General features: G+C 44.8%; 1 protein-coding gene across 1 annotated transcript in view; it reads right to left on the bottom strand.

Moving 5' to 3' along the window:
• Positions 1–25,360, bottom strand: part of GPR158 (G protein-coupled receptor 158) — a 136,742-nt gene that overhangs the window by 100,146 nt on the left and 11,236 nt on the right. The window contains exon 2 of the mRNA XM_066627615.1: positions 21,894–21,999. Within this exon, the coding sequence (XP_066483712.1) occupies positions 21,894–21,999 (106 nt within the window). The remainder of the gene's footprint in view (positions 1–21,893; positions 22,000–25,360) is intronic.

A 25,360-nucleotide genomic window follows, 5' to 3' on the forward strand; every position in this document is an offset into this window, starting at 1 on the left:
CCACAACACTAAATCTGGGCTTAATCCTAACCTGTGCTGGAACAGGCAAGCCAATTGGCCTGTACTGTATCCAGTGCAGGTCTGGTGCAGCCCTGGACATAACTTGGAGTAAGGGGATTTTAGTTCCCTTACCCTAAGCAATCCCACAGGCAGTCCTATAGGGTTATTTAGATAGCAGAAGAAAAGCAAGTTGTACAGAATCTACCTCAAAAGCAAAACATGAGCTAAGGAGATGATACAGACTGAACTCCCAGGCAGCCTGCCAAAAAAGGAGATATTTACAGCAAGCTTCTGGAAGCTGGAAGAAGCTTCTGGATGAATGCCACCTGCCTGGTCTCACTAGGCAGGAACCTCCATTAAAGTGGGTGCCACTAAAGAAAAGGTCCTGTCTGGGTCACCGCCAACCACACCCCTGAGAACAGCAGGTAGAACAACAGGGTCTTGCCAAATGACCTGTCCTAAGCTTCCCTTCTTAAGTCAACTTCCCCACTTTTAAATTTCAGATTGTCAGTTCCTTAGAGCAATCTTTTTCGTTTATTTCTTTGCAAAGACTTTGTGTTTGTAACAAAAACCACTTGCTTGGAATCTAATGAGCTTTGACAAAGACCTAGGAGTGCTCACAAGGTCTATCTCCTGCCACCAGTGACAAAACCAATGCATAAGACCCAACTATATATTATATTCTGCCTTTCTAGTTGAAAACTTGAACAACCCAAGGTGCCTACAGCTAGAACTCCTATGCATATTTTTCTGAGAGTAAGCCCCATTGAACACAGTGGGATGTCCCACAGGCATAGGACTGCATTGTAACAGAAGGATAAACACAATCCTTGCTTGTCCGTAAAGGCAAACAAAACTATCCTATGATTGGAGACAGAGGTAAAAATGCCATAGCTGTCCTGTCCACTGAAACCTCTTGTGTCTGAGTTTATAACATAAGGTTTCAGTGCAGTATTTAGGACACAACCCTAACTGCACCATGGGCCAGCACAAGTCGCGTGCACCAGCCCAGGAGGCTCACTAATGTGCTATAAGCAACTCCGTGAAAGTAAACCATGCCAAATCCAGCCTCCTGTTTTGCCAGACCTCAGGTCTAAGTGTCACTTAGAGAATTATGCCCACTTTAAGCTAATTAACACCCCTTCTTTCCCCAACAATGACCCTAGTTCTGCACTGCTGGACTCCACCACTAGGGGGGCTCACCTGTTCAACCTGCAGAGGCTCTCCTTCCTCCTGTCTCCTGCCAGCAGCTTCTCCAGTCACTACAGCAACACCTTGGTCCTCAGCAGGTCTTGGGCATGGCAGCCACACACCAATCTCCAGTGTCTCCAGCAGTCTCTGTTCCAGCAGTCTCCAAAGTGCATTCACCCATCTGTCCTTCAGTCAGTTAGTTCATCAGCAGTTCCAGTAGTCCATCAGCCATTAGTTCCTCAATCCATCAGTTCAGCTTTCCTCCTTCTACTACACACCATACTGTCTGTACATCAGGTGCTGCTTTTATCCCTGAGGGCCCTATTGCCTTCAGGAGGCTGCAGCTATGCAGCACACTCACTGCAATCTAAGGCCCTGGTGTTAACCCCATGCTTGCCTGCCAGAGCAAGGGGCCACTGTTAACACCATACCCTATCTCCTTGAGGAATCTTGTGCTTTTCCATTACTCCTCCATGGCGGTAAGAGACAGTAGGTCCACGCCAGCTGAGCTGGGCGGGCACAGGGGTTGGGGGTGGGGTGGGCAGAGGGTGGGGAGGAGGCATTTCGGAGAGGGAGGACATTGGTGGGTGGGTGAGCGAGCAGACAGGGCGTGGGAGGCAGGCCCAGAACCTGGCAGTTATGCTGGATACTAGCCCCCATTCCCAGTTAGCGCAGAGCAGTTCCTGGCTGCTCCATTCTGCTCCACCTTGTCAGGTGGCACAAATCTGAGTAAACCCATTGGAGCTGCTGCAACATTCCCTGGGGTAAGGGGGAAAGTTTTCCCATGCCCCTGGCTGAGCCACAGTCAGCCCCAAACTTGTGCTGGATACAGCACAAGCCTGCAGGCCTGCCTGTTGCAGCACAAGTTAGGATTTCACTGCCCATCACTTCTAAAAAGTGCTTGTTGTACAGAGTAGTGGTCATGAAGATGACATTACGTTGAAGTCGGTTTTGTGCCATTCTGTTGTGTGATGTACTGCTCAGCTTTATGGTTTTTCAGACATATTTCCTAAAATAGCACCCAGAGTGGAGGAAACACGAGAACAGGTGGGGAGACTATGCAGAAGGAGAGAGATGTTGGTTCTTGCCAAGGACAATTTTGATGAAGTCTCATGATTACACATCAATACAGAGGAAGCACATTCTCCCCCCCCCCCCCCGGCGCCATGTTATTTCCAGTCTCTGTGTTCCTCTTGCAGCATCATTCAGCCACTCAGCCACCCACTCTCATTCTGTGGGAAGGGGGAAAAACAGCTTCTGAACTGGGTGAGCAGATAAAACAGAGTTATCAATACTCTGCAATAAAAACTGCGCTTGATAAGTAACTGCATACGAAGGGCACTGCTGGATCAGGTCAAAGGGTCATCAAGTTCAGCATTCTGTTTCCCATGGTGGTCAACCAGATGTTTTCGGAATGCACAATCAGGGCATGAATGAAAGAGGCCTCCTTTGCTGTCAGTTCCCTACCCCCACCCCAGCAAGAAAAAAAAAAACCATTAAACTTTGGAACTCCTTGCCACAGGATGTGGTAAGGGCATCTGGCTTAGATGCCTTTAAAAGGGAATTGGATAGATTTCTAGAAGATAAGTCCATCACAGGTTACAAGCCATGATGGGTATGTGCAACTTCTGGGTTTTAGAAATAGGCTATCTCAGAATGCCAGATGCAAGAGCATGTCAACAGGATGCAGGTCTCTTGTTGTCTTGTGCGCTCCCCGAGACATCTGGTGGGCCACTGTGTGACACAGGAAACTGGACTAGATGGGCGCTTGGCCTGATGCAGCAGGGCTCTTATATTCTTAACTAGTATTCAGAGCTATACCATCTCTGAACAGGGACGTTTCAACATAGCCATCCTGACTATTTACCAGTAATTGAACTAAGAAGCAACACGTCTTGACTTTAACCCTTATCTTGACTTTAACCCTTGCATAACCCTTGCATAACCCTTGCATAACAGAAGCTCAGATCCTCTGTCAAGTTATTGCAACTATGCTAATTGCTGCAACCACATGCATGTGCCCCACATGAAGACCTCCACATGAAGACCCCAGTCCATGTCATCAGCGACCATCCTCATTGGGTCACAAACTTAGCATCAATCCCATAAGTACCTAAAGATGATTCTGTTGGGACAGCAGACAATATGAACCGGACAAGATATTGCTAATGTGTTGTTGTTTTTAAGGTGGGGTTCTGGTGGTGAGGAAGAGCTGTAGCTAAGCAACTCAGTTCTTTTCTTTGCTTGAAAGCATGCATTTCAAAGCTTTGCTTATCACTGGAAGCTTTGACAAGCCTCCAGCTTTCTTTATATATCACTGTTTTTGGAGGCGGGCCAAATCAGCTCTGAGTTGCTATTTTGTATGGGTTTTTCCTATAAAGAACAATGATGCAAAGCTGGAAGGATGCAAATTTTAGAGCCCCTTTGTTCATTTGTGAGGCTTTCAGCCAATTATAAAAAATGTATTTTAGAAAGCCTTTTTCTTAAGGCATAAAAAGACTCATGATTGGCTTTCTGGACCTAAATGGAATGAATTCCTATTATACCATTTTAGCTTACATGAACATCAGCCAGTTCCTAGTAGGACTGAAATCCTGGCTCGATGCTCCATATAGCCTTGTTTTGTTGCCAAAATAGTGTGTGCCCCCACTGCCCCCAAGCCTCTCTACCAAAGCAATCTTTTGGTGCATACCTGACAAGCAATCTGCAGGAGTCTTGTTTCTGGCAAGGACGACACAATAAACAACACTGAAGCCACAAGAAACCTTGTATGTCATTATCTCTACTATTGTACTATTGTCCATTATTTGCCTCCCTCCTTCTTTCCCCTTGCTTTTCACAGGGAGGATTTCAAAAGCAGAACACAGTGTACGATGGCTAAGGACATAAATGGCCCAATCCTAACCCAGCTATTGACAGTGGGATGGGCACGAGCACTGTTGCAAATGTCCCATAAGTCACATTGTGGCAGTGCAAAGGATCATCACTCTGGCCTGCCACCAACAGTCAAAAAGCCTGGGCCTGCCAGAACAGGTGGCCAGCAGGTGGCAGGGGAGGGCAGAATAGAGGTGGGGGAAGGGGTTACAGGGCAGGGAGGGGACGGATCAGGCTCAGGAGGTGAGCCAGAATGGCGGCCATGCCTCCTGCCATATCCTGTCCCCCTGTCCAGGCTTGGAAGTCCAATGGGGGCAGCTCAGATTTGCGCCAGTGATATCACTGGTGCACATCAGAGTAGCCCCATTGTGGCTTCTGGTGCTTTACCCAGGGAAACCTCATGGCTGTACCCCAAGGAAATCTCCAGCAGCCTCTAGTCCCACACTGAATGCAGCAGAGGCTGCACTGGTGCTGCTGCATTGCAGCACAGGGCTTTTGTTAGGATTGGGCTATGAAATTGTGTCAGAGTCATTTGAGAAGAGTTGGAGGAGAAAATAAGCCCACCCCATCCTCTGGCAGCAGCCAGGTGGAGTGGTCGGCAGGTTGGGAAAGGTGGAAGGTGGCTGGGCATAGGTTGTGTTCTATATTCCCTCTAAGAGGCCCACACTGGTTCATGGACCCCTTCTTCTGGTGCACAGCATCACCATGCAATCCCTGGATGCTCTGCGATGATGGCATGTGTCATCACCGAACTTCTGGGTTGACAAGGTCCATGCTGCATGGCCACGCAGCTTACAGGGAACACTGTACGTGCTGGAGCTTGGGCTCCCCCAAGTATCTCACTTGTCAACATTGTTTGTGTGAAATCTCCCAAGATTCAACTGTTAACAAAGCATCCCATGTTCATTTTTTTTTTTTTAATGACAGGCACTCTGAAGAAATCGAGTTTTAATATTACTGCTAGTGATAAAATGCTGCCCATAAGTCAGCCTCACCAGAAATAAGAGTGGAAGGTCTGCATAAAAATACCAAAACGCCAAATATAACAAAAGTATTCATTAGGCAAGTCCTAACAATCCTTCCAATTCCAAAGGGCAGGTGGCATTTCATGACGGATGTTGTGCTCCTGAGACCTAATTTAAACTGTCAAGTTTCTTAAGAGAGTTCATTTTTCTTGCTATCTTATTACTCCTAATGACGTAGGCATCAAAAACATGAATTTCTCTGTCCTTTGAGCGTGCATTGCTGTGGCCTGTATTTCGTTTAATTGAGAACCAACTACAATGGGAATCCACCCAAAACGGGTGGAAAAAGGGAATGCTGTTTTGAACTGTAATACACCGCAGGTCACTCCCCAAATTAACAAAGAAGAGAAGGCAGGACGTGATGCGGTGCAGTGTTTCAGGAGAGTGCAGAAGTTTCCCAGCTAGAACCTTGCTCTCAAAAATAATTTAGAGTGAACCTTTCATGAGTCATTAGCACAAGAGTGCACTTGCTAAGAATAAATCATGTAGCATGTTTCACTTTGAACCTGAGACAGAAAGGCTCTAAAAGTTGCAAAAGGCGCAAGACTGCGCATACTTCCTTGTCAAAACAGCCTTTATCATGAACAATTCAGGGAGGATCTGCTCTGTGTCTTGCCACAACTTGGACTGTGCTTGGTTTGGGGGTCCAAACATGGAAACGTCCTCTTTTTAAAGGTCTGACGTCCCGCCTTCTACCTTCTTGTAGTTTGGTGAAGACCACCTTGTTTGGATAGGCCTGATATCCCCACTGAAGTTTCCAGTTTCCTCCAGCTTCCTTCAGTGGGGATTGATATGATTCCCTCTGAAGATGGTTTTACCCTCCTGCTCTGCCCCCTTTTTTTGCTCTGCCTCACTGTTGCTTTGAACTACTTTTAAAATGTATTCGTGTTACGTGGTTATAAATTTTGCAATATCTTCACTATTTTGGAACTTAACCGGGAACTATTTTTACTGGAAAGCAAATAATTAAAATAAATAAAATCTAAACAGATGTGTGAGATTAAAGCACAGGTGTCACTTAACAATCTTCTGCTTATTGAGCAGAACAACAAAGAGGCTCTTAATGAGGTAGTCAGGAGCCTGCAGCAGAATGTCTGTTTACACAACAAAGTGGCTCTTGATGCAAAGAAGAGGCAAACTACCTCCAGCAGCCTGTGCAGTCAGCTAATGTCTGGCAGGGAGTGTCTGTTTACACAACAAAGGCACTAGATTGGGCTGAATGTTTGCTTAACGACCTAAACTAATAACAACAGGGATCAAAATGTATCCTCTAAGTCAATGGTACTCAAACCTTTCCGGCCAGTGGCTCCCTTGACCCCCGTGGCTGTTGGCCATAACTCCCCGTCATGTTCCTGAGGGCTGGAAGCAGTGGCGTCACTAGGATTTGTGTCACCTGGTGCGAGAGGCCTGCGTGTCACCCCATGCAGTGGGCAGGGCAACATTCCAGGTGGTGGATGTGGTGATGTACCATCACCCCACCCCCACTGGTTTTTTGGTTGTACCTTTTGATAGAACACAGATCTTTCAATGTGGTTTGTTTTATTGCATTCTGCATGAAATTACGCATTGATTGATATATAATATGATGGTATTATTCCTCCAGACTCTGATTTTAGTGATTTTGAAAACTTGTAGGGTCACACATGTCAACTTACTAACACCTTATTGCAGCAGTTTTCATACTTTTAGCACCTGGACCCACTTTTTAGAATGACAATCTGTCCAGTACCCACTGGAAGTGATGTCATGGCCAGAAGTGACATTGTCAAGCAAATTAAAATAAATAATTATAAACAGTTAAATTAAAATGAAAGAAATAATTAAATAAGGGGGAGCCAGTCCTGTTCCACCAAGTGCATTTTCTCTGTAGTCTGCCTGCAATAACCCTCCCCCTCAAAGAATCAGTGAGATTTCCAGCCCTCCCCAGTGCCCAGTTTAAAGTCCTTCTATTTCAAGCACATCAATACAAAGACCCACCTGGCTCTACATGTCTGAGAGCCCAATCCTATGCCTGTCTACGCAGAAGTAAGTCCCATTAGAGTCAATGGGGCTTACTCCCAGGAAAGTGGGGATAGGAGTTCAGCCTCAGAGCCCAAGCCTATGCATGTCTACTCAGAAGTAAGTCCCATTAGTGTCAGTTGGGCTTACTCCCAGGAAAGTGTGGGTAGGATTGGACTGTGAGGGAAACAGCACATGCAAAATAGAAAACATTCCCCTTACCAGTTCATGCCTCTTCATTGGTCCTTTCTAGTGGGGGGGGGGAGGCAGCCTTCTGGGGCTTTTGTTGCGCTCCAGTCCCATCGGATCGGGACCATTCTGGTGTCCTCACATTCCCCTTTGCCTGGCCTGACCACCAGCCAAGGTTCATCTGCCTACTTGCACATAAATGTGACCGTGAGGCTGCTTCACTTCCCATAGGGCTCTATACACTCACAGCTAGGGGGGGAGGGACCTCCTCCTCGGGTGTTTTTGGGGGCTGCATTCATTGGATCAGGACCATTCTGATGTCCTTGGAGTCCTCGCAGCCTGCCATTTCCAATGGACTAAGGCAAGTGCACCTACTCATGAGTAAATGCAGCCACGTGGTTTCGCTTGCTTTCCATTGGGGCGGAATAGGGACCTCCTCGGGTGTTTGGGGGGGGCTGCATTTACTGGATCGGGACCATTCAGGTGTCATTAGTTTCCTCTCAGCCTGCCCTTTCCGATGCACTAAAGCATGTTTGCCTACTCACGAGTAAACACGCAATACGGCTCACTTTCACTTTCCATAGGGCTCCATGCATTTTTTCCTTCTGATTTTTTTCCTTTTGAAGGAAAGGAGCGATCTCAATGGGGTTTTTTGCATTGTGTTCCGCTGGCGTTTCGCATCCAACATTGTATGGCATGATACGGTAGCTCCTAACGGCGCGATTTTAACGTATCACCCCCAGGGCGCATCACCCCCCCAGCGTCACGCGGTGCGGCCCGCACCCCCCGCACCCCCCAGCGACGCCACTGGCTGGAAGTGACATCATTAAACAGGATGTGGCCAGAAATATATTAAATATATTAAATATAATATTATATTTATTATAATATATTATTAAATATATATTAACTATATTAATAATTATAATAATCATATCATTAATTAAATGCAGATCTTAAAAAATATATTATTAATACACAGCAATATACATGCTTTATAAATGATCAGCTGCTGATCACTGTTGGAGGCAGGATGCTGGAGTAGGTAGATTTTGTCTGGTCCAGGAGGACTCATTTTTTTTAACTTTGTAAGCATACCAATAGAATTGTTTTATCAAATGAACTTGTTTTTATCATTCTCCTTGGATAGGATTGAACCCTTTATTAATTTAATGAAATTAAATTTTTTCAGCAGCTGGTGGGGAAAACAAAAATAGACCATGAAAATATATCAGAGCTGATAAGGGTTTGGTTAGGAAGCTGATTTGTCTCCTATACTAGGAGATGCACAACTCAAGCCTATGCATATCTACTCAGAAGTAAGTCCCATTAGCGTCAATGGGGCTTACTCCCAGGAAAGCGTGGATAGGACTGGGCTGGCAATCACTTCATCAATGGCTGATAAGTATTCCCTTCAAATAGCAAGAGTCATCACTTTAAAAATACAGCCTTTCCTCTTCAGTCAAACAACAAGATTAATAAATCACTTTAAAAACAGTACCCTTTTTCTGCTCCTGGCCAAGTGAAGTGTGTGCTTGTCTCTCCCCTCCCCCTTTGCCAACTGCATGGAAACAACTTTAAGGGGAGGGGGAGGAAAGCAGGAAGGTATGGAGATTGAAAGGGGGGAGTGGAAGAGGGAGGGGTTGAAAAGAGAGATTTCACTTTGATGAGAAGCGATCCCAGGCTGGAAACTAGGAACCAATCAGACAAGGATCAGTGAGGGTTAAGGACTGCAAGCCGAGCATGCTCAGAAGAAGGCGGGGCGGCAGCAGCCACTCTTGCAGCTGAGCATCTCCTGTTTCTTCTGCTTTAAAAAAAAGCACAGACAAGGGGCAGAAGATGGGCTCGTATTCTGCCCAGGGGTGTGACTGTATCGCTGTGAGAGGCCATCCCCCCTTTTGAGTTCCTGGTGCCGCCCTAAAGAGCCGCGCCTCACAATCTGAATAACACTGCCCTAAGTGATGCACATCTATATTCCACGACAAGGGCTGGAAATGGAGTGACAGGGTAAAGACAAAGAGAGCTGTAGATTTTGTAGAAATTTTGGGGATGTACATATCCACTCTCCCACCTCCAGCTTCCCTCAGCAGAGAAGCTGTTTGCTATAGAAGCATCTGGGAACCCAGTTCACCTGGACAAACCTAGCCTGCACTTATGGAAGACTTTATAGCATTACTTACATATGAGCTATAAGTAAGAGAGCAAGGGAACAGGATGAAGTTACAAAAATAAAAGGGGAAAGGGAAATTAGACAATGTTCAAATAGGTAAAAGAAAAAAAAACAGGCACCTGGAATTAGATTAAGTCCGGTCTAGGCAAAGGAAATAAAATCCTAACATAGGCTACCAATGTTTTTTGCTAGCTAGACTTATAGCTCGATCCTATTCAAGGCCGGGGTCAGTGAAACACAAGTTTCACCAGCACAGGCTGCCATAAAAGCCCCGTACAGCCCTTACAGAAGTGCAAAGAGCTGGCATGCCAGCAGAAAGACTGAAGTCTTCCCGTGAGCAGCAGCAAAGCAGTGGAGGCCCACTGGTGCAGTTAAGCCTTGAGTAGAGGAGGAATGGGGCAGGGGATGGAGGGGGTTGAATGGGGCAGGGGGAGGACAGAACAGGAAGGAGATGAGATGTAGTGGTTGGCTTGGGAGGAGAGTGGATTCAATGGTAGTGGTGCACACTAAATCCAAACCCTCTTCCCAGGCCAGATCTGCCTGCATGGAGCAATGCAGACTTGCACCAACAATATTGCTGGCGGAGGTCCAAGTTGCCCCATAGCAGTTGCTGGGGCTTACCCAGGGTAAGAGGATTAATGTCCCCTTACCCTGAGGAGACCTCTAGCAGCCCAAAATCCCCTGCGGATGCAACCCAGGCCCTCTTACGATCAGATTGATCAAAATCCTACCCTTCCCATTGGCTACAACAATGGCAAGCAACCCCAAACCTGGCCCCTGAATTTCCCTCCAGTCATGGTCAGGTGGATGGAGTTGCCCAATGAACAGGTGTTAGTAGATGCCAGCACAGTACCAGTTTTCTGGTACTGACTCATTGTTCTACCTGGACTAGGTGTCAGTCATCCTGGTACTGGCAATTCATTTTCAAGAATAAGCCTTTCTGGTAGATGTGCACATTACAGAGGTCATAATGGCTGGCAGTACTAGCTGACTCACAGCCTATCCCATACCGTTCTGTAGCATGCAGGAGCACCAAAGAGGTGCACATTACATGCTATGATGGAAGAGATGATCAAACAGCCTGCAAGAAGTGAGGGAAAATATTTTGCCATCAGATTGACTCTCCCTCACCAACACACCTAGGTTCCTCCCCCCAAATACCCCATTATGCCTCTTCCCTGTCCACTGTACATACCTGTCACCAAGGTACCTCCTCTGGCAGTGGCTGGGTACTCTGGTGGCGTGTGTGAACAATTGCCAGTCATTCATGCTGGTGGCCCTGCTGTGCACATTGTCACTGGGTCTACAGCACTGATAGAGGGGGTCTTCCAGTGCCAGAATGCTACTCCTGTTAGCAGAAGGTGCCCACAGCATTGGGACCCAAGGCAGGGCAGAGCTATGACAAACACACAAAGGCTTTCCTAGTAGGATTCCTGGTCACTACAAAATGATTGGTTGCATTTAAATAAATTTGCATTTGACAAGCACCACTGCATTGTTGACCTTGTTGAAAAATCAAAAGAAGTGTGAGATAACTGACAGCACAATAACAGGGCCCATGAGAAGGGGGTACAGGGGGCAAATTGCACCCAGGCCCAGGGTTTAAAAGGCATGACCTGGGCATGGCTACTGCTACGTCTGATGGCCCAACATCTTCCCCTTCTGGCCAGCCCAGATCTGGGTCTTTTGATGAGGAGGGTAGCCCCAAGCTGATGCCATAAATAAGCTGAAAGTCTCTTAGCTGCACTTTGGAGGAGTTGGGTGTGGTTTGGAGAGCACTTCCCCCTGTGTCTGGGCTCTCGTTCTGTGTGCAGGACTCACCTGAGCGAGAAACAACCTAAATATTCCTGCATAAATAATGAAATGGCATTGAGAGCTCAGAAGGGAGAGAAGCGGGGGATAGGGTGATTTGGAACTTCCTCATGTAGAGCGTAGAATGATTAAAAATGTCCAAGTCCTCCTTTCCCAGAGACCTCCTCTCATGCACGGTGGGCACAATGACAACAGCATCACAGTGGCGTTTATGGTGATGGATCAGGAGATTCACCACTGTATATGCCCAACTGGTTTAGGCTTCCTGATTGCTTTGCTTCTCCTCCTCTTCCCTCTTTTTCTTAGTCTCCTGTCTTGTCTTCTGATTCCCCAGCACAGTCTTTTCTCTCCCCCCTGCCACTGCAAGTCCAGATTCTTCCGATAGATTAACTCTTTGTTTTCTTGGTTTTTTCATATGTATGTGTGTACTAGGTGATGATGTTATTTTATATTGGCAGGAATAGTTTTATTTACATAAATCAGTGGTTCTCAAACTTTTAGGGAGATTTACTCTCTAAGTAAGTCTTTACAGGGGAGGGGCAAGGGCAGCAACGCGATCCCCAGGATCACGTCTCTAGGGGGAGCGAGGTGGGTGCTTTAACTTACTTTCACATAAGTAGGGCTGCTGGAGGTGTGGGGAGCCCCGCACAGCCATCTGCAAGGCTCCCCGATGCTTGGAACGTTGTGAAATAAGTGGGCACAAAACACTTAATTTTTGCATTGCTGCCTCTCCTACTCCCCCTTAAAGGGAAGGGGAACCCTTTGCACAAACAGGAGGGCCGCAACTGACCTAGATGATTTTTGAATCATTGAAGCTGAGAATCCCAAGCCCAGAATTCACAGATGTGTCAATTGTCACATCTAGCTGAACCTAGAGTTAGTGGTGTAGCTGGACGGAGTGCAGAGTGCTAAGTTTTGCAGGGACCCTCACTGGTTTGCTCTGTTTTGCTCCCTCCACCTGGAATGGCTCCAAAGGGGAGGGGGGGGTCCCTTGCACACTCTGATGAGGCTCCCTGCAAAACTTAGCACTCTGCACACCCTCTAGCTACATCACTGGCTCAGAGGATAATGCATGTATGTAAACAATCTTTTGTTCCGGGCTATTACCAATCCATTTCTGAGGGCGTTTCTGACTTCAGAGATATTGCACAGAAAATATTTTATCTGTTTTCAATTTCTCCATGTCATTAATCACATGCTAAACATCCCCTCTCAAATCCTAGCTTCCAAAGTTACAAAGCCCTATCTACAAAGCCCTTTCTCATACATACGAATTACTGTCAGCCCTCTCATCGTTTTAGCTGCCCTTCATTTTCAACAGTACAGCCTCCCTAGCAGCAGTGCACAAAATCTTCCAGTCACCATGACCTACTTATTCTTGTTTTGCTCTTTCTGAAAAGAGTGTAAACAGAAACAGAGCCCCTTGGCACTCTCGTTCTGGCTTTCAGAAGTCAGTCCCCAAAGCCAGCCCACCTCACTACCATTCATTGAGCATACTAAATGTCAGGATCTAAATGCACTGAGAGGGGAGAAGTCTCATCAACAGTCTCCTTTGGGTTGCCATAGAATCAAGTAGCCCCATTGCAGGCCTACTCACTTTACCCAGGGGAAGGGGCAAAAAAAGTCCCCTTCTCCCAAGGAGCCACTGGCAGTTGCCTGGAGCACGCAGGATGTGGCAGCAGTCATTTTTGGAGCCGCTGTAGCCCTGTACACTGGGCAGCTCAGGAATGGTCTGCCAAAGCATAGATTTTACCCCTTTACACATGCTAGATTAATTTTATGGGGCAATCCTGAATTAAAAATTGGGAGACATTCTTTTTGGGGGAGAAATTGGGCCAGAATGAGAATTTTTACATTTGATCAATTGATGGGCCAGGATCAGCACTTTCTGCCAGCAGCCAAATTGATTAATAAATTTGGACTTAAACCTGTGGCCAACTGGAAATATCTATAATTAAAACACCTACTGGCAACTAAGTTTGGAACGGGGCAATTTCAGCATCTCAAGTACCCCCAAATCTTGTTAATCAACTCTAATAATGGAATGAAAGTTCCATTACATGTACATTCCAATGCAGTAACAATATTTTGTAAATATCTGAGATCCCTAAATGAATATGATCTTAATGATCTACAAGAAAAGTGGAATCAAGAATTGGGAGATTCTATACTTGATAATCAGTGGAAGAAAATATTGGCAAATACAATTAAAATTTCCAGAGAATTAAAACTACAGTTGATACATCAAAAAAATACTTTTTAGGGTGTGTTGGATGCCCAAACACGTGTATGATAAAGGTCTCAATATAGACTCAGTAAGTTAGCAGTGAGGTGGGAATGAAGCTACATTTATTCACGTGTTCTGATTCTGTACTGTGATCCAAACCTTTTGGCTACAGGTTATAACTAGCATTAAGAGGGTAACAGACCAAATGTTAGAATTCACAGATATCAATATATTATTGAATTACTTGTCATCTGATTGGAGACTGTCGAAAGGTCAACGTAGGTGGATACTTTGTGCCTTAATAGTTGTAAAACCTCAAATTCTTGGACAGTCAAATCCCCACCTGCATATTTATATTAGATTGAAGATTTAAGGGCACTTTCTATATTTGAACTTATTTCTTTCAGAAGTCAACTGTATCTAGAAAAAATTTGAAAAGATTTGGAAACCATTTTTGGGTGTATTTGCATAGGTTGTTGGCAACCTTCAGTCTCGAAAGACTATGGTATCGCGCTCTGAATGGTGGTTCTGGAACAGCGTCTAGTATGGCTGAAAAGGCCGATTCGGGAGTGACAATCTCTTCGACACTGGGAGCAAGTGCAGCATAATCTTTATGGAATTAACCGCCAATATTATATATGTTTATGTATGTTTACTTATTGATAAAAAATAAAAAAACATACTAAATGTTACGTTCTTGCTGTTTTAGATATTTTTTCATACAATTATTGCTGTTTGCTTGAATCTTTCTCTTCCACTCAGAGTTAAGATTTTATGACAGAACCCTATTATATGCTGTATTGGGTTTCTACCACATGGGTGGATCCAAGGGGGAGCCTTGGGTGTGCACCCTCCCCAAACTGTCACATCAGCAGGGAGCAAAGTCGGGCACCAGGGGAGTGGAACTAAGGTAGGTAGATCTGGACTCCCAGTCCAAGTCGGAGCCCAGATCTACCCACCCAGCAATTGGCCATGGAGGCAATAAGTTCAACTGGGAGCCCAGGTGTACCTGGCCAGTAGACCTGGGCTCTGGAGTTAAGGCAGTGCTTATGCCCCACCCAAAATACAAATACTGGATCCACCCCTGTTCTATTAGGGCCACAAATGGCCCTCATCTGCTCAGCTGTATCCTATCCTCTGCTCTCAAGTCTGCGCCGACAAAATAGCCAGCACAGACTTGAGAAACCCCATTGCGGGGCTTGGGGCTTTGCCCAGGGGAAGGGCAAAAGTTCCCTTCCCCCAAGAAAACCTTTGGTGGCCTCAGTAGAGGTGCACCCAGCAGAGTTGCCGGCTTCAGGATTGGGCTACCTGTCCATTAAAAAACCATAAAGTCTGATTACATTGGTTAACATTGTTTAAAATATTATTTCTAACATTGGTAGTTATAAACATGGCACAGAGCAGGTGCTACCTTAAAGAAGACATTCCTCATTTTCTCTCACACAGGAGAGAATGCCTCTTCCAATATGGCACCCACTCTTACCTATCTATGCATTCTCTACAAATAATGTATTTATTTCCTTCAAAGATTTTGTTTCAGTTATATACTGTACGACTTAATGCAGAGTTAACCAATGGAATAATCAATTGACAGCAAGTTGCCATGCATGTCTACTCTTGCATGTTTGAGTTCCTTTGAGTGGAACTTCCTCTCAGGTAAATGTGTATAGGGTTGCAGATGGGCAGCTCAGCCCCACTGGGCTGCCCTGCTGGCAGAGAAAGTGTTTTGCTAGCATAAGCTGCTTTGCGGCAGTCGCAAAACACATTCTAGCAGCACATGAAGTCGCATGCTGCCAGAGCACCGGTGGGCAGGCTCTGCTGCAAGCAGTCATCTAACCTGGTGGTATTATTATTTAATTGACATTGTGCCATCATACATCATGCAGAGATAGGTTCCTGCTCCAAGAGACGGACAATTTACAACACAATCCTAATGCTGTTCCAGTTCAGCCAGGCTGCATGACCAGCATGGTATCCAACACAGGGTAAGAGGCTGCTGGAGGTCACCTTGGGGTAAGGAGATATTTTCCCCATATAACAACCTGCCCTATGGAGCTACTTGGATCTGCAGCAATTATTTCGGTGGTGCAAATACAAGCAGCCCACGTAGGACTGCCTGGCCCAGGAGCAGGGGTTAGGATCAATGTGTGCTGCCGCTGCAATCCCACCCCTTTCCGGGTCTAATCCTCCCCCATTCTGCCCTCCCCGTCCCCAGAATGCCCTCCCACCACTGTCTCCCACCTCCTGCGCTGCCTGGCACAATCCTACGTCTGTCGGCCAGCAACAGCTGCTGGATATGCTGTTGGCAGGCCGGCGCACATCCCTGTGCCAGCACTGCCAGCTCTCGAGTTGACGCAAACATGCCTTATAGCACTTTGCAACACTCAAGAGCATGTCAGCATTAGGATTGGGCTGTTAGATGCTGACACAAGGGAGACAACAGTGGAGGGAGTAGGGCTGATGTAATTCAGAGGCTTTGAGCCTTCTCCTGGCTGTGTGTAATGAGTGTATTTGTTGTTTAATTTGATTAGGTTTGTTGGCTATGTTCACCCTGAATAATTTTGATCTATGCTGCCTTATGACAGTTTATGTTCATGTTGTTTAATTTGTTATTCATTGTTTTTTGCTATTTTAAGAGGCGTAGGGTACTTGCAAACACTCAAGGTGGAATATAAGTTTACTAAACCAAACTGATCATCAACCCCCACTTTTCCCTTCCAGCAGACTAGACTGGCTGGCTCCCAGCCGTGCTATTCTTCAAGCTGGCCCCACTTTCTTAATGGTGCTTCAACCTGTTGTACAACATTTGCTGGAATCAGACAGACCACCAATGCATGCAAAAACTCCTTTTCCCTGCTACCCAACCTGGCTCAGCCTAGAGAAACCAATAAAGCTCAGCTCTGGTTTTATGGGTGAAATACACAGTAACCGCAGACGTTCTCATGCATCATTCATGATCTCCTGCTTTTCTATATCCTGTCATACTTTTGGTCATGCTCTTGAGATCTAAAAACAGCTCAAGCAGTAGACATTGGGCTGGAATTGATTCTGCATGCAAAACAATTAAAAACCACAGCAGGTTCACTCTTCAGATATTTAGGGATAGGATGCCAAACCCAAATTTAAATGTCAGCTTATGGGGCAGTATTTGACTTGGGTATCTAATAATTTTTTTTTCCTAAAAAAAGAAATTGTCCTGTTTCTGGAGCCTTGTATGGCCAAGCAGAATTTCAACATGATTATTTTATCTCTTTGGAATATTTGATTTAAGCATAAATGGAGGCAAAAAATGGGCACTCCTACAAAACTGAGCAGATTTGTTTTTCCATATGGGATCTCTAGAGGGATGCTTTGCACTCCCAAGGTGCCTTCAGCCTTCAGCCAACTCACAGCTTTCCTCTTCCCTCAACTGTAAAACTGTTTTTTTTCCCCCAGTACTTATATAGCTGCCCTCTCCCTTTTGCTGGAAGGATGTCACCTCCTCCAAGGTTGATTGGAATCCCATTCAAATCTATAGAGAGAGTGATTTATTGTCGACATTAGGGAACCATCTCCTGTCTTCAGCACCCACGGATGAAAGGGCAACTCAGCAACCTGGGCTATTAGCCAAGTAGCCAATAGCCATAAAGGCATCTTCAGACATCTATTAAAATTCCCAATTGCTGCCTTAATGAAAAGAAACCACAGAGCATTCCCTTCTTTCTGATTTTGGCCTGGAGAGATATTTATTTAACAGCTTAATTGCAGAAGGTTTTAAATATGTTTAAAAATGCAAGCTTCTGAATGCATTATGAGAAAAAGTTTGTTTTAAATGCCATAAGTTTAACTTTGGCTGTAAGGAATGAATTCACTTGAGGGGGGAGTGGGAGGAATCTAAAGATTTCTGGCTCGGAACTTGGCATATTGTTGCTCCCACTTCAGGAGAACGCAAGACATTTATTTTATACAGCCTCCTCCAGGTTAGTAGAATCCTTCAAGAGGAGTGTCAGCTAGCAAAAAAAAATACTTCCTCATGGTAGTTGGAGAGTGTGTGCCCACCCAGCTCTGCAGTTCCAAGCGAAGGACCTTTCCAAACACAAGGCAGGCAAGATTCAATATAAGCAAGCACAAAGCAATGTCCATTGTGGCAATAAACATGCACTGCACATCAATGCTGAGAGGCCTTTGTGCGCCAGGACTATCAAAGAAAGATCTGGGGGCCATGCTGGAAAGCACACTGAGGGTGCAATCCTTACCCCTTATATCAGCGCTTTCCAGCACTGACATAAGGGCAATGCAGCTCTGAAGTAAGAGGACAAACATTCCCTTACTATGAGGAGGACTCTGTGACACCCAACTGCAGGATGCAGCACATGTCCCATTTGCACCACTATGCCAGTGCTGGAAAGCACTGACATAAGGAATTAGGATTACGCCCTCAAAATGTCAGCTCAGTGCATTGCAGAGGTAAAAAAATTACTCAGCGGTTGATGATGGGCTAGCTAATGAATGTGTAAATTTGCTCCACTGAAAAGCATGGATTCCGTTCATACATGCAAACTGAGCACAAGGCAACCTCAACAGCGAGTGGATGGGTGAACCAGCCATCACCACTCCAATGGCACAATTAGGACTCCCATATCGCCTTGAATGCAAAGCCTTTCACTGGTATCAGTTCACACATTCAGCTGCTACCCCACCCCCACCCCCGGGTAGGGGGTTGTCAAGCCCACAGTATTCAAGTGTAAAGAAATAAAGTGGTACAATGAGCTGATTCACACTTGTGCATCTGAGATGCCATAGGATTTATAAAGACTTTTTTCTGATGTTATTTCTGTGATGCTTCATTTGCACAAGTGAGTTACTGAGTGCAGTACAATCCTATGTTCTAAAGTAAAGGCCCAATCTTATCCAACTGTCCAGCACTGATGCAGCCACAATGCAGCCCCGAAGTAAGGGAACAAAAGTTCCCTTACCTTGAGGAGGCCTCCGTGACTGCTCACCACCACCAGAGGACACAGGACACATCTCCTTGGAAGTCCGAAGTTCAGGACTTCCACATTTGATTTAAAGGGACCACCTGAATGAACAAGCTCATTGGTAGGGTCCCTGTAAATCAAACCAGAAGCCCTGGAGTTTGGCATTGAAGAAACTGTGCCAAGAGCAAGATAAGGAGGTGGGAGATCAATTTTCCACTCACTTCTAATGGAGGAAGTGAATCGGTATGGGTTGCATTGCATCCATGGCAGGCTGAAGGGAGGCAGTGGCAGTGGAAGACGCAGGATGGACACCCTAAATCCGCCATCCTGTCTCACACACACACACATACACGATCTACAACTGCGGCACCCCACTTCACCTCACCCAATGGATGGGGCATTCTTGCTTCTCTGATTTGTCATGGTTATTTATTTAAAAGGAGCAAGCAGCAGTTGCTACAAAAAAGAGAGGCTGCCTGCCAGCCTCCGGGAAGCCCAACCACCCCACAGTCCAGCAGATGGAGATGGGGGGATCAAAGAGAAGGAAAACAGCAATGAATGTGGGAGCTCCAGAAATGGCAACTTGACTGCACGTGAGGCAGGAAATGAACTGGGTCCTGTCCCCACGCGCTGGGAGCTGCACTCCCACTACTTGGGCTGGACCTGCCTACTGGATGTGACGAGGGACAATCCCAACAGTGTGGAATGCCCCCGTCTCCACCAGGGAACATCAATTGCTAAAGGCACAATAAGAGCACAATGGAAGTTACAAAACTCATACAAAACTCTTACAAAACTCCTATCTGCAAAATCCATGGCAGCCACAGAATCAGAAGAATATCAAAGCATCAAGGGCCTGCTTATGAGTTTTGATTGCGATGGGGGGTGTCTAATGGTCTTCCCCAATTATGGCATTCCATTGTATTTGTCTGTTTAGCACCTTCCATGTACACGATGCTTTACAACAGATTAGAACAGGAGTGGGCAAACTTTCAACTGGGGATCCTGGACCTTTAACAATTGTATGGAAGAGGGAATTTTAGCAGATGCAGCTTGTCATCTCACAGATTGTTATCATCTCACACAATTGTTAAAGGTCCATGATCCCTAGAGTTGAAAGTTTGCCCACCCCTGGATTAGAGGATGGTCCCTTGCTCCCTGGCAGGGCTAACAATCTAGAAACAGATATATAAGAGACTACAGAAAAAGGAGAGAGAAGGGGAGACAGAGATATACAAGTGAAAAGTGATCCCCCTTTTCTAATATGTTTAGCCTTAGCTGTAGTAGGAGATAGGAACTAAAGTGCTCCTACTGAAAAGTCACACCATTTTAGGATCATACATACCCTCCCTATCCCTAGTGACACTCAGAAGTAGAATCTAAAGCGTAGGTAGGTCCATATGGGTGCTGTGATAAGATAGGGCTTTTCAAAGTACCAGATCTATGACTGCCACTGCAAAGTCATGCTGTTATCTTGCAAAAATCCAGCAGGGCAGAATGGCAATGCTAGAGGACGCCAACCCAGCACCAAAGCACACAAGTTCTGCCATGCAAAGGAAAACAGAATATGCATAATGTAGTTCCTTTTCATGTCCCAAGTGGTTGCAGCAAGGAGGACGGCCTTGTCAAACAATGTGCTAAAACATGGCAATAGCTGATTTGTCTGTGCTATAATTAACTGTGTTTCTTATGCTCTCCAGCACTCAGACTGGATGAAGAAGGTAATAATAGCTATTTATAGCATCCAAACCTTGCACAAGTAACTGGCCTTTCTAGGGCCTTTTTTTTTTCCTTAACAGAACAAGAGGAGGGATCTGTGAAGTCTTTGAAAGAAGCTGATCTTTATGTAAACGGAAGACTCCTCCAACCAGTGGGATGGCTAAAGGGAGAGCAAAGCACTAAGTTTGGCAGGGAGTCTCACCAGAGTGAGCAAGCAGCCCCTCCCCCTCCCCTTCGAAGCCATTCCAGGCAGGGGGAGCAAAACAGAACCATTTGCTCCCAGAATGGCTCTGAAGGGAAGAGGAAGGGGCTGCCTGCATGCTGTGGCAAAGCTTCCTGTAAAACTTAGTGCCTTGCACCCCCTCTTGCTACACCACTGTCTCCAACCAAAACTAACCCAAACATTTAAAACAACATGCACCAGGAAACAACTGATTGAGGGCAGAGGAGGACCTGTCTTGCTGTTCCTACTGGATTACCTATGCTCAAGATAGTTTCCTCCCGTATTTCTTTCCTAAAGCCATTGCAATGCTATGCATTCTTGCTTGGAAGTAAGCCCCATTAAACTCCGTAGGGTTTAATGCATGGGCTCAGGCTGCATGCCACAATAGTGCAGTAGTCATTGAGAGTCAATCCTGTATTACAACATGTGTGGTGTGTGAATGCATCTAAGACAGGTGCAGATATATTATCGAATAACAGTCTCTTGAGTTGTGCCTGCACTGGTGCATTCTCTATCCTTAATGCATTGCTATGAGCAGTTTGCAATTTTTCTTTTCTTTTTCCTTACTTTGCAAATACTTGTCTATATAGTAGCAGCACTTCCATTTTTATCAAGGTGCCTTTTGAACATGCTCTTTCTATATGTGTTTCCTTGCATGTTTAGCAGTATAGCAGAGGAGGAACAGTTTGTTTGCTCAGTGTATGTGTGCATGTTTTTAAAAGACCACTAAATTCATCCCTGAAATGGAAAGATCAGCCCATTTATTACAGCAGCCATCTATGGACGGGTTCAAGACTATCTGCAACAAACTGTATAGTATTCCATTACAGTGAATAAACTGTGGATCATCCCCTCAAGGACAACCCAAATTCCAGATTCCACTTCTCTCTCTTTCTTTGATGCCAACACCTATGTGAATTCAGTCATCCAGTTTCAACAGACAACACACCAACCACAGCTTGATTTCAGTTAGCACTATTGGGACCAATAAGGCCAAATGAGACAGTTGCTTCAGGCAGCCAGTCAATGAGGGGTGCTCATCACTGCCTGTCTCCTTGAGTCCACTGCTTCTCCTTCTCTTACTCCCTGGATCAGAAAAAAGAGTAGGATGGAATGTCCAGGTTCCTTTTCAGTAAGGAGAAAGGCAGGGCATGAATATTTTAAAATAAATAAATAAGAGGAGGTGCGGATGAGAAGGAAAGAGCCCATCACTCTCCTTTACACTTCCTCTTTCGATTCATCCTCCACTTCCTTTTCCAATCCAGGGAGCAGAAGAAGTTTGCACATCACTGGGTTTTGGGGAGCATTTGGCACATGGCCTCAGGTGACAAGAAGACTTCGGCCAGTATTGACTGGAGCTTTGTATAACCCACAGTGCATGGAGTGCTCCTTCCTGTTCAGAGGCATGGAAATTATGAGAACTCCTGCACACACAATTCAAAACATCAACAAGATGAAATGAATACTTATTTGCAAGAGGCAAAATTTAATTCCTAAGTTTTCTTACCTCAGAACTATTCAAATGGCATTTGTGAGTTCCTGAAAACCAGCCTTCATTGGAACACTGGTCAATGTCCACTTTCTGAAGGTTTAGGTCCACTTTCACAACACCCCTAGATGGAAGAGAAAAAAAAAAGAACACGACTAATTAGCATACAACCAACACGTCATGTAACTTTCTCTGGTGATTTTAGAGTTCATTTTTAATTGTGCTTTTGTGGCAACAGGATTCAGAAAATGAAGTCTCATGAATGGTCCAGCTTTATGGAGGGCCTATGTCCATGGATCTCATGATCCACTGCTGTAAGCCCTCTTAGCATCGCAAAAGGTGCGTCACTGTCATAGTTTGCATATAATTCAGAATAATGTGATGAGCTTAATTAGTCAATGAGATATTACTCATCAAAAGGAATTAACTTCTTTTGTATAGTATTCCTGATTGGGGGGGGGGGTGAGATTACTTAATTGAACTCAGGATACTCCTTATTTTACAGAATCACCTCCTTCTATGTGGGATACTCCACTATCTTTTCATTTTATCACAAGCAAATTGTAATATGATTACCTTTTGAAATAATGCACTACTAGAATAACCCATCAGCTGCGATTCTTGCAAGGACTACAAGGAGATAATACATACAAAATGCTTGTAATTCTCCAAAGTCCAACACAAATGCAAAGTACCATTATCTTATTTTATTGTTACTTTTTCATTATTTGAGGGTTGATGCATTGTAAACCACCTTGATTATCTTGTGGAAAGCCAAGGTAAAAACATTAAATGCACAAAATGCACAAAATGCACGTTAAAATGTTTTGGGCCATTTCCACATGTCTGGTGGCACAGTAAAGAGATCCATCTTTATAGAGAAATGAGACTGTGGGCACAATCCTAACCAGGTCTACTAAGAAGTAAGTCCTATTTTGTTCAATGGGTTTCACTCTCAGGAAAGTGTGGTTAGGATTGCAGCCTTATCCAATCTCACGAATTAGGCTGTAGCCTACCAATGCCCATATCACAATATATGTTTGAAGCACACATTTATTTAAGGCAGCACGTGATTCTGTCATCTATTGCTACAAGGGCCAAATCAGACTACTCTTCTGAGGTAGATGCTAGGGCAGCAATTGTCAACCGTTTTCATCTCATGGCACACTGAGAAGGCATGAGAATTGTCCAAGCATACCATCAGTTTTTTTTAATTGACAAGGCATGCCACACTGCCAACAGGAGGCTCACATCCCCCAATGGTTGGCTCACAACGCCCTGAGTGGTTGGCATGGTGATGCACCAGCACCCCACCTTCGATGGTTTTTTGGCTATAACTTTTGATAGAATAGAGATAGAACTTTGACAGAATAGAGATATTTCTATTTCAGTAGAACTTTGATAGAATAGAGATATTTCAACATGGCTTCTTTCATTGCATTCTGCATGAAATACACTTCGAATGATACATAACCTGATAATATTATTCAAAAATACCAAGATTTTAAAACTTTGGCCAGATATGATGTCACACACACACCCCCGTGCACCCCTCCTAATGACGCCACTGGCACACCTACATTTTGGGGGCCCTGAAGCTTGCACAGTTATGGGGGCCACTTTGCAAACAGCTTTGGGATTGTTGAAATAAATGCAACAAAAAAATAATCAATTTGAGTCATGTGACTATTACACTATATTATTAATATTATTATTTTTTTAAAACCTCTTCTCATACAGTAGACCCCCGATTTTTAAGCAATGTGGACTAAGTCGCTTCTGGGTCCTCTCCGGGATTAGGGCTCTTGAAGCTCAGCAGTGTGACTGGCAGTAGCTTTTCAGGGCTTCAGTCAGAGGTTTCACCCAACCCCACCTAGACAAGCCAGAGACCTGTCACCTTCTGCATGCAAAACATGTGCTCCAGCACTGAGTCACGGCCCCTCCACATCCCATCATTGGGTCTCTGTAGAAGTGGGGTCTCCTTCTACACACAAAGATAAATGGGAGTGTCCAATGTTTTGACTGATTTGAATCCATTTTAACTTATACCTGTAATTTAAAGACATTGAAAAAGTTCAATCAGTTGCCCAGCAAACATGTGTGAAAGTTATTTCTTCCAGAAGTATGACTGGGGGAGTTGCAAACTCCAGTTTGACCCAATGGGAATTATTGATTTGAATGATTTATGGGAATTATTTCTTTATTTAAGTGATTTATTTATAGGGCAATTTAAATTTAAATGATTTATGGGAAAGATTTACATCCTGACTTTCCCTCTGACTAAACGGAGTGCTGAAGGTGGCACAAAACACAGAGGGGAAAAAACTGTAAAATGCTAAAATAATTACACACTCACAATTTATTCCATAGTCATCTGCGGTGGACATGTGCATTTTATGAATATTCTACAAGAAGATGCGCGATTTAGCTCGCGTAGCTGCTTTTTAGCAATGGGTGTGAATGTTTACGAAGTGGCATGCATTTATTCTGTGAGACTTCATTGATTCTGATGACCGTGTTGGCTCTCTCTTCTCTTCTGGGCACAATTGAAGGTGTCAGCATTTGCCAATGTCTGCAGTTCAAGCTGCAGTTAAAGGCAGGGGAGAAGGGAATCCGGAACACGTTGGAAAACCTAAAGGACTAGGTGCACTGAAAAGAAGTACCTGCAGAAAAATGAGCTCCAAGTAGGGAAGTGAACACAGTTAAATCAGACTGCAGAACCAAAGCAAGTTTTAAAAAGTGGCATTTGGGAAGCTGAAACTAGGCAGAGTCATATGGAGAGAGGGGCAGTCTAACTTCAAACCAGATGTGATACTAAGCATATCTTTTGAACTTCTGTTTGTTTCTTAATTTTAAAGAAAAGCAGTCATGGGGGGATTAATTGGACCATAGTGCATGAGGAGGGGTCATTTCCCCTTGTGCTGTGGCCCTGATGAAAATGCCCCTCCCAAAATCTGCTGCAAGCCCTGGGAGGGAAGCTCCCATTTCCAAGGGTAAAGGATGACATGTCACCTTCCAAAGAGTCATGATTCTATCCCCCTCCACAGCTGATGTTTTAATTAAGGGGGGGAGAGCACATACAAATTACCCCAAAGGGGTTTCTCTTTTGCTGGGGAAGGATGCCAGACTGTGGGCCAAATACTGCGGATTAACTGAAAGCTAGAGAATCAGAAGGTGAGCAGAAGCAGCCAGAAATGGGAGGGTGAAACAGGAAGGCCAAAGATGGATGGAGAATGTGTTAGAAATTGTACTGGGAATTTTACCTTGCTATTTTATTACAGCAATAACTTGCCCTTTTGTCTGGTTAGGAACCAGAGCATGAATGAAAGTCAAAAATGGGTAAATGTCAAACCTTAGCCTTATTTCGCTTGCAAATTTATTTTGGCCAGTGAAAAACGTAAGCAACAAACTACATAGCGCATTCAAATGTGTGCAAAACCTAAATAATTAGAAATAATAGAAAAATAAACATATGGATATCGACA

The sequence above is a fragment of the Tiliqua scincoides genome, chromosome 5 (assembly GCF_035046505.1).
Source record: "Tiliqua scincoides isolate rTilSci1 chromosome 5, rTilSci1.hap2, whole genome shotgun sequence".
Taxonomy (NCBI): Eukaryota; Metazoa; Chordata; class Lepidosauria; order Squamata; family Scincidae; genus Tiliqua; species Tiliqua scincoides.